This window comes from Cervus canadensis, chromosome 2 (genome assembly GCF_019320065.1).
Source record: "Cervus canadensis isolate Bull #8, Minnesota chromosome 2, ASM1932006v1, whole genome shotgun sequence".
Classification (NCBI taxonomy): domain Eukaryota; kingdom Metazoa; phylum Chordata; class Mammalia; order Artiodactyla; family Cervidae; genus Cervus; species Cervus canadensis.
In genome coordinates this window covers 89234889-89254428 of record NC_057387.1, presented here as the reverse complement: position 1 = coordinate 89254428, position 19540 = coordinate 89234889, and the positions used below count along the sequence as shown (strand labels likewise).

General features: G+C 37.7%; 1 protein-coding gene across 3 annotated transcripts in view; it reads left to right on the top strand.

Annotated features, from left to right (window-relative positions):
- The window catches only part of ZFYVE9 (zinc finger FYVE-type containing 9), a 176909-nt gene that overhangs the window by 93357 nt on the left and 64012 nt on the right, over positions 1 to 19540 (top strand). For 2 of the 3 annotated variants that reach the window (XM_043461325.1, XM_043461326.1), the window contains 2 exons: positions 16243 to 16342; positions 18757 to 18933. In XM_043461325.1, the coding sequence (XP_043317260.1) occupies positions 16243 to 16342; positions 18757 to 18933 (277 nt within the window). The remainder of the gene's footprint in view (positions 1 to 16242; positions 16343 to 18756; positions 18934 to 19540) is intronic. The other variant, XM_043461328.1, reaches the window with a different exon arrangement.

Sequence of the window (19540 nt, the reverse complement as noted above, 5' to 3'; positions counted from 1 at the left end):
ACTGTATAATGCATCCTTGTAGCTTATTTATTTTATGCATCAGTTCAGTTCAGTCTCTCAGTCGTGTCCAACTCTTTGTGACCCCATGAATTGCAGCTCGCCAGGCCTCCCTGTCCATCACCAGCTCCCAGAGTCTACCCAAACTCATGCCCATCGAGTCAGTGATGCCATCCAACCATCTCATCCTCTGTCGTCCCCTTCTCCTCCTGCCCCCAATCCCTTCCAGCATCAGGGTCTTTTCCAGTGAGTCAACTCTTCGCATGAAGTGGCCAAAGTATTGGAGTTTCAGCTTCAGCATCAGTCCTTCCAATGAACACCCAGGACTGATCTCCTTTAGGATGGACTGGTTGGATCTCCTTGCAGTCCAAGGGACTCTCAAGAGTCTACTCCAACACCACAGTTCAAAAGCATCAATTTTTTGGTGCTCAGCTTTCTTCACAGTCCAACTCTCACATCCATACATGACCACTGGAAAAACCATAGCCTTGACTAGACAGACCTTTGTTGGCAAAGTAATGTCTCTGCTTTTTAATATGCTGTCTAGGTTGGTCATAACTTTCCTTCCAAGGAGTAAGCGTCTTTTAATTTCATGGCTGCAATCACCATCTGCAGTGATTTTGGAGCCCCAAAAATAAAGTCTGACACTGTTTCCACTGTTTCCCCATCTATTTGCCATGAAGTGATGGGACCAGATGCCATAATCTTAGTTTTCTGAATGTTGAGCTTTAAGCCAACTTTTTCACTCTCCTCTTTCACTTTCATCAAGAGGCTTTTTAGTTCCTCTTCACTTTCTGTCATAAGGGTGGTGTCATCTGCATATCTGAGGTTATTGATATTTCTCCCAGCAATCTTGATTCCAGCTTGTGCTTCTTCCAGCCCAGCGTTTCTCATGATGTACTCTGCATCTAAGTTAAATAAGCAGGGTGACAATATACAGCCTTGACGTACTCCTTTTCCTATTTGGAACCAGTCTGTTGGTCCGTGTCCAGTTCTAACTGTTGCTTCCTGACCTGCATATAGGTTTCTCAAGAGGCAGGTCAGGTGGTCTGGTATTCCCATCTCTTTCAGAATTTTCCACAGTTTATTGTGATCCACACAGTCAAAGGCTTTGACATAGTCAATAAAGCAGAAGTAGATGTTTTCTGGAACTCTCTTGTTTTTCTGATAATCCAGCGGATGTTGGCAATTTGATCTCTGGTTCCTCTTCCTTTTCTAAAACCAGCTTGAACATCTGGAAGTTCACGGTTCACGTATTGCTGAAGTCTGGCTTGGAGAATTTTGAGCATTACTTTACTAGCGTGTGAGATGAGTGCAATTGTGTGGTAGTTTGAACATTCTTTGGCATTACCTTTCTTTGGGATTGGAATGAAAACTGACCTTTTCCAGTCTTGTGGCCACTGCTGTTTTCCAAATTTTCTGGCATATTGAGTGTAGCACTTTCACAGCATCATCTTTCAGGATTTGAAATAGCTCAGCTGGAATTCCATCACCTCCACTAGCTTTGTTCGAAGTGATGCTTTCTAAGGCCCACTTGACTTCACATTCCAGGATGTCTGGCTCTAGGTGAGTGATCACACTATCGTGATTATCTGTGTGGTGAAAATCTTTTTTGTACAGTTCTTCTGTGTATTCTTGCCACCTCTTCTTAATATCTTCTGCTTCTCTTAGGTCCATACCATTTCTTTCCTTTATCGAACCCATCTTTGCATGAAATGTTCCCTTGGTATCTCTAATTTTCTTGAAGACATCTCTCGTCTTTCCCATTGTGTTACCTCTCAATCCTCTATTCCTATCTTGCCCCTTCCCTTCCTTCTCCTCAGTACTAACCACTAGTTTGTTTTCCTTATCTGTGAGTCTGTTTTGTCATATTCATTTGTTTTATATTTTAGATTTCATATATCGAGTTTTGTCTTTCTCTAACTCTTCACTAAGCATACTCTGTAGGTCTATCCATGTTGTTGTAAACGGGAGAATTTAATTCTTTTTAGTTGGCTGAGTGATATTCCAGTGTGTGTGTGTGTGTGTGTGTGTGTGCGTGCGCGCCCATCCATGTGTGTGTGTGTGCGCTCCCGTCCATACATGCACACATGTGCTGCATATTCTTTGTCCATTCTTCTGTTGATGAACATTTAGGTTGTTTCCATATCTTGGCTCTTGTAAATAATGCCATGATGAACATAGGAGTCCATATCTTTTTCAGTTACTGTTTTCATATTCTTTGGCTGAATAACCAGAATTGGGATAGCTGGATAATACGTTAGTTTTGTGCTTAATTTTTTGAGAGATTTCCATACTGTTTTCCATAGTGGCTATACCAATTTACATTGCCACCAGTAGTTTATGAGGGTTCCCTTCCATGTCCTTGCTGACATTGTTATTTGTGGACTTCTTGATGATAGCCATTCTGAAAGGTGTGAATGATATCACATTATGGTTTTGCTTTGCATTTTCCTGATGATTAGTGATGTTGAGCATCTTTTCATGTGGCTCTTGGCCATCTGTGTGTCTCCTTTGGAAGCATGTTCATGTGTTCTGCCCATTTTTAAATTCAGTTGTTTGTTTTTTTGATACTGAATTGTTTGAGCTCTTTATATATTTTGAATATTAATCCCTTACTGATCATATAATTTGCAAATGTTTTCTCCCATTTTGTAGGTTGTTTCTTTGCTTTGTTGATGGTTTTCTTTGCTGTACAAAAGCTTTTAAGTTTAATTAGATGCCATTTATATATTTTTGATTTTTTCCCCTTTGGCTTAGGAGATAGACCCAAAAAATATCAATACAGTTTGTGTTAAAGAGTGTTTTCTATGTTTTCTTGAAGTCTTATACTTTCCAGTCTAACATTTAGGTCTTTAATCCATTTTCTTTTTGTAAGTGGTGTGAAAAAATATTCTAATTTTATTTTGTAAAATAAATGTAGCTGTCCAGTTATCCAACACCACTTACTGAAGAGACTATCTTTTCTCCTTTGTATATCTTGCTTCCTTTGTCATAGGTTAATTGATGTAAGTGTATGGGTTTATTTCTGGGCTCTCTATTCTGTGTTGATCTGTGTATTTTTTTTTGTGCCAGTACTAAGCTATTTTTTTAAAAAACTTTTGATTTTGTATTGTGGTATAGCCAGTTAACAATGTTGGAATAGTTTCAGGTGAACAGCAAAGGGATTCAGCCATACATATACATGTATCGATTCTCCCCCAAACTTCCTTTCCATCCAGGATGCCACATAACATTGAGCAGAGTTCCATGAGCTGTGCAGTAGGTCCTTGTTGGATATCCGTTTTAAATGTAGCAGTGTGGTACAATGCTATTTTTATGACTGTAGCTTTGTAGTATAGTCTGAAGTCAGGGAGTGTGCTAGCCCCAGCTTTGTTCGTTTTTCTTAAGATTGGTTTGGCAAGTCAGAGTTTTTTGTGGTTCCATTTAAGTTTTAGGATTGTTCTAATTTGGTGGAAAATGTCATGGTTATTTTGATAGGGATGGCATTAAATCTGTAGATTGCTTTGGGTAGTACAGTATTTATCAGTATTACTTCTTCTGATTCATTTCTTCAGTGTTTCAATTCATTTCTTCAGTATCATCTTCAATTTCCTTCATAGTGTTTCATGTTTTTTAGAGTCTTTTACCTCCTTGGTACGTTAATCCTAGGTATCTATTGTTTTTTATGGCATTTTAAACAAGATTATTTTATAACAGATTTCTGTACATTAATCTCATATCCTGCAACTTTACTAAGCTCATTTATTCTAATAGTTTTTCAGTGGAGACTTTCGGGTTTTTCTTATATGTAGAGTCATGTCATCTACTAATAATGACAGTTTTACTTCTTCCTTTTTAATTTGGATGCATCTTATTTCTTTTTCTTGTCTGAATACTGTGGCTAGGACTTCCAATACTATGTTAAATAAAAGTGATTGATAGTGGGCATCCTTTGTCTTGTTCCTGATTTTAGAAGAAAAGCTTTTAGCTTTTCACCATTGAATATGATGTTAGTTATGGTCATGGGCTTCCCTGGTGGTTCAGTGGTAAAGAATCCACCTTTAGTGCAGGATACTTTGGGATTTGTTTGTTCTTCTTTTTCTAATTGTTTTAGATTGTAGTTTAGTTTGTTTGAGGTTTTTCTTATTTCTTGAGGTAGGCCTGTATCACCATAAACTTGCCTCCTAGAACTGCTGTTGCTGCATCTCAAAGATTTTGGAATGTGTGTTTCCACTTCATTTGTCTAGGCTATTTTCTGATTTTCTCTGTGACTTCTTCATTGATTCATTGGTTTTTTAGTAATGTGCTGTTTAGTCTCCACATGTTTGTTTTTCCAGTTTTTCTATCTGTAGCTGATTTCTAGTTTCATACCATTATGATTGGAAAAATGCTTGAAGTAATTTCTATCTTATATTTGTTGAGACTTGTTTTGTGACCCGGAATATAATCTGTCCTGGAGAACCACACTTGAAAATAATGTGTTTCTGCTTTTATGGATTGGATGCCCTGTAGTTGTTTGTTAAGTTCAAATAGTAAGACTGATGCTTGCTTATTGAATAGACTTTTCTTTTTTTATAGCAGAAAAATTGGGCAGAAAGCACACCTCCCCTCAAGTGGACCTCATTATTGACATCTTGTACTAGAGTAGTACATTGGTTGCAATTAATGAACCAATATTGATACATTATTTTATTAACAATAATCATATAAAAGAAATACACTCCAACTAATAAAAATAAATGAAAAAAAAAGTCAATCTGAAAAAAAAGAAATACATACTACAGTTTTTGTTTGCGTTTGCTCCTTGAATTTTACAGTTCTATTGGTTTGATAAATGCATGTTATTACCTTATTATTATCATATAGAATGGTTACACCACCCTAAAAGTCCCTTGTGCCCTGCTTATGTATCCCTCCCTTACTTTATCTGAACCCTGGCAGCTACTGATCTTGGCCCTGTAGTTTTTGCTTTTCCAGAATGTCTTTTATCATTAGCTGGTATCATATATTATGTTGGCTTTCAAACTGGCATCTTTGACTTAGAAATACACATTTAAGATTCTTCCCTTTTTAAAAAATTGAGTATAATTGACATATAAGGATGTATTACTTTTGGGTATACAACATAATGATTAGGTATTTGTATGTATTGTGAAATGATCACTGTAATAAATCCAGTTAACATCTGTACCATACATAGTTATAAAATTTTCTTATGATGAGAACTTTTAAGATTACACTCATAGCAACTTTCAAATTTGCAATATAGTATTATTAACAATAGATGGGATGACAGGCACTACACCCTATGATTTATGTAGTTTATCTCTTCAAATTTCTGTCTTTTGAGCATCTTCATCTCTTTCACATATATTGCCACCTTGGCAACTACCACCAGACTATTCTCTGATTTAATGAGCTCATTATTTGTTGTTTTGTTTGGATGCTTTTTAGATTCCACATATAAGTAAGCTCGTCCAGTATTTGTCTATCTCTGACTTATTTCACTAGCATAATTCCCTCTAGTTGCATCCATGTTGTTGCAAATGTAAAGATTTTATTCTTTTTTGTGCTGAGTAATAGTCCATCATGTGTGTGTGTATACACATATACATATAAAAATACATACCAGAATTTCTTTATTCATTTGTCTATTGATGGACACCTAGGTTGTTTCCATATACTGACTACTGTAAATAATGTTGTAGTGAACATGGTGGTACAGGTATCTATTTGAGTTATTGATGTTGTTTTCTTTGGATAAATACCTAAATGTGGAATTGCTGGGTCATACGATAGTTGTATTTTTAATTTTTTGAGCATCCTCTATACTGTTTTCTGTAGTGGCTGCACCAGTTTTCATTCCCACCAACAGTGCACAGGGCTGTCTTCACATCCTTCCCGACATTTGTTATTTGTTGTCTTTTTGATAGTAACCATTCTGACAGGTATGAATTGAAATCTCATTGTGGTTTGATTTGCATTTCCTGATAATTAGGGAGCATCTTTTCACATACATGTTGGCCATTCTTATGTCGTCTTTGGAGAAATGTCTGTTTATGTCTTTTACCCATTTTTAATTGGATTGTGTTATTTTCCTCCTGTTGATCTATATGAGCTCTTTGTACATTTGCAGTATTAACCCCTTATCAAATACCTGACTTGAAAATATTTTCTCATTTTCCATATTGTCTTTTCATTTTGTTGATGATTTCCTTTACTGTGTAGAAGCTTTCTAGCCTGATGTAGTTTCACTTGTTTATTTTTACTTTTTTGGTCATTGCGAAGACCAGAGTCAAGGAACCTCCATGTCTTTTTGTGACCTGATGACTCATTTCTTTTTATTGCTGTGTAGTGATCTGTTGTATGGGAACACCACAAGTTTGTTTATTCATTCAGCTATTGAAAGGCATCTTGGTTGATCTAGTTTTTGGCAATTATAAGTAAAGATGTTATAAATATTTGTGTGCAGGTTTTGACTAGATGTAAGTTTTTCATTTGTATAAATACTTAGGAGCATGATTACTGGAGGGCATGGTAAGCCTGTGTTTCTCTTTGTAAGTGTCACTAACTCAGTTAGTTGTGTTCGACTCTTTGCGACCTCATGGACTGTAGCCTGCCAGGCTCCTCTGTCCATGGAATTCTTCAGGCAAGAATGCTGGAGTGGGTAGCCATTCCCCTTTCCAGGGGATCTTTCTGACCCAGGAATCAAACCCCGACCTCCAACATTGCAGGCAGATTCCTTACCGTCTGAGCCACCGGAGAAGCGCTTCTCTTCGTAAAAAACTGCCAAATTGTCTTCCAAGGGGGCCGTACCATTTTTGCATTCCCATCAGCAGTGAATGAAAATTCTTGTTGCTCCATATCCTCACCAGCATTTGGTCTTATCAGTTTTGGATTTTTAGACCTTTTAATTGATTTATTTATTTGGCCATGGTGTGTGGCTTGTGGGATGTTAGTTCCTCAACCAGGGTTTGAATCTGGGCCCTTGGCAATGCGAGCTTGGAGTCCTAACTGCCAGACAGGCAGGGAAATCCCAAATTGTAGACATTTTAATAGATGTAGTATCTCATTTTTGTTTTAATTTGCAACTCTAATGACATGATACTGAACATCTTTTCTTATACCTATTTCCCATCTGTGTAGCTTCTTTGGTAAAGTGTCTATTTAAATCTTTTGCCTATCTTTTAATTGGGTTGTTTGTTTTCTTTTTAAAAATAATTGTATTTATTTATTTTTCGCTCTGCTAAATCTTTGTTGCTATGAGAGCTTCTTCCTAGTTGTAGTGAGTGGGGGCTACTCTTTAGTTGCGATGCACAGGCTTGTCCTTGTGGTGGTTTCTCTTATTGCAGAGCACGGGCCCTAGGCTTGTGGACTTTAGTGGTTGTGGCATGTGGGCTCAGTAGTTACAGCTTCTGGGCACTAGAGAACAGACTTAGTGATTGTGCCACGTGGGTTTAGTTGCTCTGCAGCACGTGGGATCTTCCTGGACTAGGGATCAAACCTGTGTCCTTTCATTGGCAGGCAGACCGTTTACCACTGAGCCATCAGGGCAATCCCATTTTCTATTTGCTTATTTGTTAATGGAAAACCATAGATATAAGAGTAAGAAATAGATGCTTTAAATAGAATATTGCATAGTAAGTTAGTTTCCCTCATACTCTGCCTGAAAACCTGCCTGTCCTATCTTTTCACTGACATTATGAGTTTAACTGTTCTGGTGTGGTAAAACCAGATCAAGCATGCTGGTTTCATCTTGAGTTCTAATGAAGCTAGGAAATGTTTTCCATTGAAAAGACTGTGAGGGCTAAAAATCAGCCTCACCCATGTCATAGCACTTATCATACAGTATTGTCTTTGTCCTTCTCAAGACCCCATTAGTCTGTAAGGATTGTGTGATTATGATTCTTTTTGTATCCCCAGCATTTGGTGTGGTACCTGCTACCTACAAAGTGCTCAGTGGATGTTTGTTAATGAATAAATGAATCCCAGACAATTATTTTATTCAATAAACACCAAGTGTCTGTCACTGTGCTGGGTGCTGGTTTATACTAATGACATTGTGATCCATATTCTCATGTAAAGATTAGTGGGAATAACCAAAAGCATAAAAAACAGAATTGCAAATTGTGATGAGGCCTATTTAGGAAATTAACAAGGAGGGATACTGTATAAAAGGGACGGGGAGGAAGGTCTGGGTAGTCCTCTGAGAAGTGGCATTTTAGGTGATATATGAAATTTGAGGAGTCAGTCATCAGAACAGGGAGCAGAATGCTTTAGGAAGAGTGAACATTACAGACACAGTGTCTGAGGTAGGAAAGCACCTCTTCAAGAAACTGAAAGGAATACAGTGTGGTTAAAGTACAACAAGTAAAAGAAACCGCCTAAAAAGAGCTTAGAGAGGGACTCGGGGAATAGATCATTGGGCTTTGCAGGTTATGTAGGAAATTCAGTGAGAAGCTATGGGGATGCATGAGCTCACCTAGGGAAGACTGGACAGAGGGAAGAGAAAGGGCCCAGGGCTGAGCCACTGAGGTCAAGTGGAGAAGAAAGACTCAGTACACGTGACTGAGAAAGAGTGGCCAGAGAGACAGGTAGAAAACAAAACGTGTTGTCTTGGAAGTCAAAAGAAGAATGTAGTTTGTCAAAGAATGGGGACTATCACCTATGTAAAATGCTGATCAAGGTCAATAAGATGTGGACAGAAAAAGGACCATTATACTTGACTACAGTAGGGTCACTTTAGCTGTCTTGATAGAGAATGCTTTCTTCTATTCTGTGAATACAGAAGCAGGATGGGTCAAAAATGGGAAATTGGTTGAAAATGGAATAAGAAGTGAAGGGACTGAGAGATCCTTTTCAGAAATTACTGTTAGGGGAGAACAGAAAAAATTGGAGCAATTATTAAATGAAGGTGGTGATTATGGGTGAATTTTTTTAAGGATGGAAGATTCTACCATATTTATATAACATCATGAATGATCTTCTAGACAAGTTGTTTTAGAAGAAAAAGAGGATTAATCAAAGGAAGAGAAAAAATTTTGAGAATGCCAAAGAGATGACATCTGTGCATTTATTGAGTGTTAGGTTTTCAACAAGGGTAAGAAAGAGAAGGTAGGGAATTTTTTTGTATTTAGGTAAATTTTTGTATTTAGTGGTGAAAGCATTAAGAAATTTCTAAATCCTTGGCTCATATTTCACATAGAAAATATAAACATTGAGAGAAGGTGAAATAGGGATAGATGATGAAGGTTTCAGAAAATTGTTAGTTATTTTGGAGTGGGAAAGTAAAGCTTAGTAGAAAATTGAAGTTTTCATAGCCCTGTAAGACTTGGTATTAAGCTTCCAGCTAAATTGTACTGGTCCAATCCATTCTTGGGATAGGGTCAGAATTTGTCTTTGGAGACATTTTTAACTTGTTACATTGTCTTTGCAATAAAAGCACTTTCTATTGGAAAAGCAAGGGAAGTCCTAACGGGCCCATCTATGTTGCCATCTGTTATCTATTTCCATTTATTTGTTTACTCATTAATTCATTCAGTGAGCATTATTTATTGCTTACTGTTCTGTTTTTAATTAAAGAGAGGCAAAAACAGTATAAGAATAGTCACTGTATTAAAACATACTGCTCATATTTCTGTAGATGACAGAGTTCAGTATATGAAATATAATAAGTAACAAAGCAGTTACAGAGTTGCAGATGCTTTGCAGTTGGAGGCAGATTGATGATGGTGGTGGTAGTGATGGCGAGGAGAATGAGATAATGTTCTCATTTAATATTTATTGAATGTTTACCACGTGCCAGACACTTCTAAATGCTGATTATATGATTTTATTTAGTACATGTTAACTCTTTAGGAGATAGCTAGTGTTATAATCCATATTTTGCAATAGGTTTAAAATGATTAACTTGTTCAAAATCACACAGCAAATAACTGTTTGAGTTAGGATTCTAACTCAGACTCTTTGACTTGCAGAGTCCAAACTCCAAAGCAATTTGCAATGGTTTTAGGAAAAAACAGAATAAGAGAATAGTGAAATTGAAGTCCTTAGTTCTAGGGCCACTTCTCTAGCAACACCTGGACTGTGACCACACAGTTCCTGGGCAGCCAGCTAAGAGGGAATCAGAAGGGAGTTAACATTTATTTAGTACATGCTCAGTATTTTGTTTATTATCTAATTTAATCTTTTTAGTAAACCTGTGTAAATGGTGATATTATCCCTACCTTACAGTTGAAGAAACTAAGTGGAACTAGAAACCAACCAAGGCTTTTTTTGGCTATATAACTCATGCTTTTCCCCCATAAATGTGATGGAGAGGGTAAAAATTAAAAACCCAATAGGTTTATTGCATAGACATCACCTGTACCTTGGAGCATTTAAAGGTAATAATTTTTGTCCATTGTTGTTCCTTTTTTCTCTGTTTTTCCCTGCAGAGTTGAGTGACAGTAGTATCAATACAAAAATAAAACACTTCCCCTCAAAAAAAAAAAAAACCTATTAAACTTAATATGTTATACTTTATACACTTTTATACTTAATTCAAAAAGAAGGGTGAAGAAACCCTGATTTGTATTTTGCTAGATGGCAATTTGTTATTTTAAATAAAAGTATACATTAAGTAGCAAATTACTTTTGAATAACTTGACTTACAGTCAGTTTTGTTTATCGCTGAGGATTTTGGTGGTGAATACAGCATAACCTTTATAAGACCCTGAATTAAAAGAACTTTAAAATAATCTGTTGGCTTACAACCTCAGAGATCAATTTCTCAAGATTTTTTTGTCCTCTGGTCTTAAAACATAGCCACTTGGTTATGCTTCTTGGGAAGCAGAGAGGTAGTTAATTTCTCAAACTGCAGTTGTGTTGAATTGTGGTGTTAAGAGCATTGTAATGAGCTGTTGTTTTTCAGTCATTAAGTTGTGTCTGACTTTGCGACCCCATGGATTGCAGCATGTCAGGTTTCCCTGTCCTTCATTATCTCCGGGGGCTTGCTCAAACTCATGTCCGTGAAATCAGTGATGTCATCCAACCATCTCATACTCTGTCATCCCCTTCTCTGCCTGCCCTCAGTCTTTCCCAGCATCAGGGTCTTTTCCAGCGAGTCAGCTCTTTGCATCAGCTGGCTAAAGTATTAGAGTTTTAGCATCAGTTCTTCCAGTGGATATTCAGGATTAATTTCCTTTAGGATTGACTGGTTTGATCTCCTTTCAGTCCAAGGGACTCTTCAAGAGTCTTCTCCAACACCACAATTCAAAAGCATCGATTCTTTGGTGCTCAGTCTTCTTTATGGTCCAACTCCCACATCTGTACATGACTGCTGGAAAAATCATAGCTTGACTATATGGACGGCAAAGTGATGTCTCTGCTTTTTAATATGCTGTCTAGGTTTGTCAGCTTTTCTTCCAAAGAGCAAGTGTCTTTTAATTTGTAGCTGCAGTCACTATCCACAGTGGTTTTGGAGCCCAATAAAATAAAATCTGTCACTGTTTCTACTTTTTCCCCATCTATTTGCCATAAAGTGATGGGACTGGATGCCATGATCTTAGTTTTTTGAACTTTGAGTTTTAAGCCAGCTTTTTCACTCACCTCTATTCACCCTCATCAAGAGGTTCTTTAGTTCCTCTTTGCTTTCTGCCATTAAAGTAGTATCATCTGCATATCTGAGATTGTTGATATTTCTCCTGGCAGTCTTGATTGTCTGGCTAGTGATTGGTCCAACCTGGCATTTCCTATGATGTACTCTGCATAAAGAAGTTAAATAAGCAGGTTGACAATATACAGCCTTGATGTACTCCTTTCCCAATTTTGAACCAGTCTGTTGTTCCATCCCAGTTCTAACTGTTGCTTCTTGACCTGCATACAGGTTTCTCAGGAGACAGGTAAAGTGGTCTGGTATTCTGTTTAAGAATTTTTCACAGTTGGTTGTGATCCTCAGAGTCAGAGGCTTTAGCTTACTTAGTCAGAGAAGTAGAAGATGTTTTTCTGGAATTCTCTTGCTTTGTCTATGATCCAAAAGATGTTGGGAATTTGTACTCTGATTCCTTTGCTTTTTCTAAATCCAGCTTGTAGATCTGGAAGTTCTTGGTTCACGTACTGTTGAAGCCAAGCTTAAAGGATTTTGAAAATTACCTTGCTAGCATGTGAAATGAGTGCAATTGTGCGGTACTCTGAATATTCTTTTGCATTGCCTTTCTTTTGGATTGGAATGAAAACTGACCTTTTCCAGTCCTATAGCCACTGCTGAGTTTTCCAATTTTGCTGGCATATTGAGTGCAGCACCTTAAATGCATCATCTTTTAGGATTTTAAATAGCTCTGCTGGAATTCCAGCACCTCCACTAGCTTTGTTTGTAGTAATGCTTCCTAAGGCCTGTTTGACTTCACGCTGCATGTCTGGCTATAGAATAGTAACCACATCATTGTGGTTATCTGGGTCATTAAGACTTTTTTGTATATTTTTTCTGTGTATTTGTGCCACCTCTTCTTAATCTCTTCTGCTTCTGTTAGGTCCTTGCCATCTGTGTTCTTTACTGTGCCCATCTTTGCATGAATTATTCCCTTGGTATCTCCAAGTTTCTTGAAGAAATCTCTTGTCTTTCCCCTTCTGTTGTTTTCCTCTATTTCTTTACATTGCTCCCTTAAGAATACTTTCTTATCTTTCCTTGCTGTTCTCTGGAACTCTGCATTAAGTTGGGTATATCTTTCCCTTTCTTCTTTGTCTTTCACATCTATTCTTTTCTCAGCTATTTGTAAGGCCTCCTCAGAGAACCACTTTGTGTTCTTGCATTTCTTTTTCTTTGGGATGGTTTTGGTAACTGCCTCCAATAGAATGTTTCGAACCTATTATGTAGCTTATTAGCTGTATGGCAGAGTAGTTTTACTTCACGTTTATTTAACTCTGTTAATTATGAATGAATGCTTTCACAGAATTTATGAGTTTAGATGAGATAATACATGTAGTGCCTAGTATTCCTGTGAACTTGAGCAAGTCATTTAACAATCCAAATTTAGTTTCCTCTGTTAGAAAATAAGGTAATATATCCCCAGTTCTCCCTATATCACAGAGTTATTTTGATAATGGGAAGCCTCTGAAAATGTAAATTGGTAATCATGGTAACTAGGTAGATTAATTATACCTAGTAGAAGAAGAGGTGATTGCTCTCACTTTGTCTTTGTCTTTGTCTCACTTTGTCATCTCTTGTTTCAGTTATGTAACATACAGGATACTTATTGGCCATAAAAACTGGATTAGTAAAATTTGCACTGCTGGGAACACCTTTCTGCCTGTATGAAGTTCTCTCTGATAGGGATTAATGAGTTCTCAAGAAAATAAATCTTAACAGGGAGCTAAGGATGTTCTTGTTGCCTGGTATGGAAGGGAGAAGAAAGTAAGATTGTCGGGAACCAACCCTGGAAAATGGAAGTAAGGTGCTGGAAATTGGCATGGCCAATTTTTGGTGGCCTAGTTTGATTCCCTGTAGCTGGGGCTGTGCTTACTTTTATGGTTGAACTGTGTATTTTGATCTTTTCTGACTTGCATAGCAAACCAGTGAAAGCAGCTGGTATGATTATTATTCCACACATAAGGGTAGTAAAAAAACAGAAGTGAAAGCCCAGAATTCCCAGTCTTTGTTTATTTCACCTGCTATATTGCCTCTTCAAACAGAAATAGCAGATGTTACTAATCTAAACACCCATGTTATGTGTTTGTGGATAGGAATTTTGCCTAAGAACAGCTTAGATTTTTTTTCCCTCCTATATATTTTCTTCCCTGGTGGCTCACCAGTAAAGAATCTGCCTGCAGTGCAGGAGATGGAGATGCAGGTTTGATCCCTGGGTCAGGAAGATCCCCTAGAGGAGGGTATGGCAACCCACTCCAGTAATTTTGCCAGGAAAATCCCATGGACAGAGGAGCCTGGCAGGCTACAGTCCATGGAGTCACACAGAGAGAATGCACTGGTCATAGTAAACACCCTTTTTCAACAATACAAGAGATGACTTTACACATGGATATCACCAAATGGTCAGTACTGAAATCAGATTGGTTACATTCTTTGTAGCTAAAGATGGGAAAGCTGTATATAGTCCGTGAAAACAAGACCTGAAGCTGACTTTTGGCTCAAATCATTAGCTCCTTATAGCAAAATTAAGGTTTAAATTGAAGAAATTAGGGAAAACCACTAGGCCATTCATGTATGACCTAAATCAAATCCCTGATGATAATATAGTAGAGATGACGAATAGATTCAAGGGATTAGATCTGGTAGACAGAGTGCCTGAAGAACTGTAGACGGAGGTTCATAACACTGTACAGGAGGTGATGACCGAAACCATCCCAAAGAAAAAGAAATGCAAGAAGGCAAAGTGGTTGTCTAAGGAGGCTTTACAAATAGCTGAGGAAAGAAAAGATGTGAAAAGCAAGGGAGAAAGGGAAATGTATAACCAACTGAATGCAGAGTTCCAGACAATAGCAAGGAGAGACAAGAAGGCCTTCTTCAATGAACAATACAAAGAAATAGAGGAAGACAGCAGAAGGGGAAAGACTAGAGATCTCTTCAAGAAAATTGGAAATATCAAAGGAACATTTCATCCAAAGATGGGCACAATCAAGGACTGAAATGAAAGAAGCAGAAGAGATTAAGACGAGATGGCAAGACTAAGCAGAAGAACTATACCAAAAAAAGATTTTAAATACCTGGATGATCACGATGGTGTGGTCACTCACCCAGAGCTAGACATTCTGGAGTGTGAAGTCAAGTGGGTCTTAGGAAGCACCGCTGCCAATAAAGCTAGTGGCAGTGCTGGAATTCCAGCAGAGCTATTTAAAATCCTAAAAGATGATGCTATTAAAGTGCTGGAGGAGGACATGGCAACCCACTCCAGTATTCTTGCCTGGAGAATCTGTGTGGACAGAGAAGATTGGCGGGCTGCAGTTCATGGGGTCGCAAAGAATCAGACAGGACAGAGCAACTAAGCACACAGCCCAGGAAGCATTACCACGAACAAAGCTAGTGGAGGGGCTGGAATTCCTGCAGAGCTATTTAAAATCCTAAAAGATGATGCTCTTAAAGTACTACACTCATTATGCCAGCAAATTTGGAAAATGCAGCAGTGACCACAGGACTGGAAAAGATCAATCTTCAATACTAAAGAATGTCCAGACTACTGGCCAATTGCACTCATCTCACATGCCAGTAAGGTTATGCTCAAAATCCTTCAAGTTAAGCTTCAGTAGTACATGAACCAAGAACTACCAGATATTCAAGCTAGACTTAGAAAAGACAGAGGAACCAGAGATCAAATTGCCAGCATTTGCTGGATCATAGAGAAAGCAAGAGAATTCCAGAAAAGCATCTACCTCTGTTTCATTGACTATGCTAAAGCCTTCAGCTGTGGATCATAACAAGCTGTGGAAAACTCTTCAAGAGATGGAAATACCAGACCATCTTACCTGTCTCCTGAGAAACCTGTATGTGAGTCAAGAAGCAACAGTTAGAACATTATGTGGAAGACTGACTGGTTCGAAATTAAGGAGTACGACAAGGCTGTTTATTGTCACTGCTTTTATTTAACTTGTTTGCATAGCACATTATGTGAAGTGCCGGGTTGGATGAGTTATAAGCTGGAATCAAGATTACTGGGAAAAATATCAATAATCTCAGATATGCAGGTAATATGACTTTAATGGCTGAAAGAGAAGAGGAACTAAAGAGTCTCTTGATGAGGGTGAAAGAGGAGAGTGAAAAAGCCAGCTTAAAACTCAATATTAAAAAAGTTAAGATCATGGCACCTGGTCCAATTACTTCTTGGCAAATAGAAGGGGAAAAGGTGGAAGTAATGACAGATTTCCTCTTCTTGGGCTCTAAAATCACTACAGATGATGACTGCAACCATGAAGTTAGAAGACGATTGCTTCTTGGCAGAAAAGCGAAGGGTTTCCCAGGTGGCACTAGTGGTAAAGAACCTGTCTCCCATTGCAGGAGACTAAGAGACCTGGGTTTGATCCCTGGGTTGGGAAGATCCTCTGCAGAAGGAAATGGTAACCCACTCCAGTACTCTTGCCTGTAAAATCCCATGGATGGAGGAGCCTCATAGACTACCCGTCCGTGGGGTCACAAAGAGTTGGCATGACTGAGTGACTTCACTTTGGAGTTTTTAGTGTTGTATTAATATGGTTTCCTGACCACAGTGTTGATCAGTATTGGTTTACTTCCTTTATACTGTGATCCTAAGTAAATTTAGTATGTTCTTTTTCCTGCAGGTTTTTTGTGCTTCCTGCTGTAGCCTGAAATGTAAACTGTTATACATGGATAGAAAGGAAGCTAGAGTATGTGTAATCTGCCATTCAGTGCTAATGAATGGTAAGTATTAACACAGGTTGAATTCACAGTTACTGAGACAGAACAAGAGAATGCCAATGAAAAAACTCCTGATTTTTCCTGCCTTGCTTTTCAAGTTGCTCACCTTCTCAAATGTCGTAACTTTAACAGAAAAATTTGAAAATATCTTAGTATTCCAGAATTCCTGTGCCTAGTTTAATGAATAATTGCTAAATTCAGGTAAGTTTTGCAGGAAGAATGGAAATTTTTGTGGAAATCTGGTGCTACATGGCTGTTCACGTTCCTGTGAAGGAAGTAACTGGAATGGGAGGGGGAGGGCACTATTGACCACTAAGTTGATGAAATATTGGAACTGGGCTGAGGTTTTCCTTTCGAGGGAAGAATTCTCTTTCTAGGGAATACCTTAATGACTGAATATATTCTTATTAACACCTTGGTTCACTCATCTTGTGAAAAGTAAATATTTTTAGCATCTAGGATCAAAGAAAATTGCATTTTTCTATCATGTATCACCTTAGTACCACTTAGATTTGTTATGAGGATAATAATTTTGAATTTACTTATATGGTAAAAGAATATGGCCAGGAAAAGGTAAATATAGCTTATCCTGTGTTCACCTTTTGCAGGACTGGAAATAAATCCAAGGGCATTTTAGTTAAAACCGAACAAACCAACCAACCCCAGAGTACTCTTGTAAAAAGATAAGATAAAATTGATCAGGCTATTTGGTATTTTCTCTTTGAGGGCATCTCTGTGCAGTTGCTAGAACAGTTGCTGATAGATGTGAAATGCTGGAGTTAGACGCCAGTGCTGCCTCTGCTGGGGTAGTGGTGTCTCCTGGAGGCTGAAGCTTATCTGCTCAAAGCCCCTCCTGCTGTCTGTGTCTGCCTTGCTCATAGTGATGTTTTCCTGTTGCTGGCTTATTAACCTGTTGCATGTTATTTAATCTGATCTTTTCTGATTTCCTGTGATCCACCCAGTTTCCTCCCATTTCTGAATTCTTATAATTTTGATCAAATATGAATTCATTCTCTTTACTCTTAAGGGTCATTTTTCAGATGGTGGTTATTTCACTCAGTGATCATTTCATTTTCAGATGTTTATTCACAGATAATAGCATGCTGCTTAATTACAGTACCCAGTACCTCTTTTATTTGATGAGGTCTTCCAACTTGATAGCTTGTTTTTTTAACTTGGCATAGCTAAAGATGAAGGAAATGGCAGAGGATTCATATGGAATACTTACTTTTTAAATTAAGCCAAGGATGCCCTTAACAGGGGATCCTAAATTCTTCTTTTCCTGGTTTTTCCAGCATCTTTCCTCTTGCATGGCTTAGCCTGGTCTTTTACTGAATATTTAATTTGATGCTTTTCAGTGTTCCCTGTCCCTTTTTCCCTTTCTCCTTTTCTCTTCCTTCCCTCTTCCTGCCAGTGCTTTCAAAGGAACATAACTGTTGTTTCTAGCTTCGTCCTGCAGTTTGGAGGCAACATGTATTCAAAATCTTATGGATCATTCTTTGATGCAGAATGAGGTTTTTTTAAAAATGCTCCAAAAATTGAGTGATTTTATTCCTGAGCGTGTGATATTACCTGAACCTAGATAATAAAATTTATGTATTTCATTTCTGTAGCATCTTTCATCCTATTTACTTTGAAGACAATAGTTGATATGTCAGTATTTAGTTAGTAAAATTATGGAGTATACAGAACCTTAACACATTTGTGATCATTCATACTGGTTGATGGCACTTGTATGATATTGGCACATTTTCATGTTCAAATGGGTCCTGTGCTTTTGAGACACACCAGAGATGTGAAATGGTGTTCTTGCTGTATACTTTTACACAGGGTAATGATTGCACAAAAGCAAAATTCACAGAAATGTTGAGATGTTTTCTTCTGAGCTTTAGGCTTCAGAATTTTTCAAATGAGATTTTACTTCAGCTGAGAAGAGCCTAAAAATCTAGAAATGAAACAAAAAATATCATACAACAGAGTTTTGGTCTTTTAGCCCCTGAGGTTTTTTTTTTTTAATGCATTAAATATTAAACCTGCCCCGCCACCAGAAATGTCTAAATGCTATCCCAATTATAAATTTTTAATAAGTTTAAAATTATTTTACTCCCTCTTAAGGTAATGTGTGGTCCCTTTTAAAGGAGCCAGGAGCCTATCATTAACCTCAAGACTGGTCTGCTATCAGGCTGTATCAGAAGTATCATGTAATTCTTATTTGTTGCTTCCAAATAGTTTACTTAACTACATGGTCTCCTTTACTGAATAAAATCATCTATCTCCTTAATACCTTTATTAGCTGGAAGAGAGACATACTATGAGTGTTAATGAGGAGGAACTACATTATTTATCCAATATTGTGGAGGTCTTGATGTCCATATTTTGCAATCCATTCACATTGATTGTGTCTGTATTTGCTTTAGCTCAAGCCTGGGAGAACATGATGAGTGCCTCAAGCCAGAGCCCTAACCCTAACAATCCTGCTGAATACTGTTCTACTATCCCTCCCTTGCAGCAAGCTCAGGCCTCAGGAGCCCTGAGCTCTCCACCTCCCACTGTGATGGTACCTGTGGGAGTTTTAAAGCACCCTGGAGCAGAAGGTAGGGGATCATGTGCTGTTCTCTCTCTTTTTCCTCACCAAGTTCCTCTGAAAAGGTGCTGATGTGATTTTACATCACAAGTCTTTAACACACTGCAGATAAGTCCCTTTGGGTGGTTATTAAAGTGGAAGAACAAGGTGAGAAATGTCTTGAGACTATTTCTGGGCAAATAAGGAATAATATTGTATTGCCTGATATTTTGGAGGCACCTCTAAAAATATGCCAATACCCTCTCCCACTTAAGAATGGAGTAATTACTTTGTCTTTTCTTGAAGAGTTGAAGAATTTGAAGTCAGCCTGAAAAATTCTAGCCTCATGCCTACCTTAGTGTTCTTTGTAGGACTTTAAGAAGTGATAAAAATGAGAATTCTTTTTTTCTGAGCAGCCCATTCTAGTATCGATTTTTGGAATGTATATTGCCATTTTAAAAACTCTACCCATATAAAAATATGAAAATACTGTGTTAGGTGCACAGATCTTTATAAAATCCAAAACTTTAATTCTGATGATATCATATGATAGGTGGAAAATTATAGACTCAACTTATTTTAGTTTACTATATCTTTATGATAATAGTATTGTTAGATGAAAGGCACTTTGTTAAGTT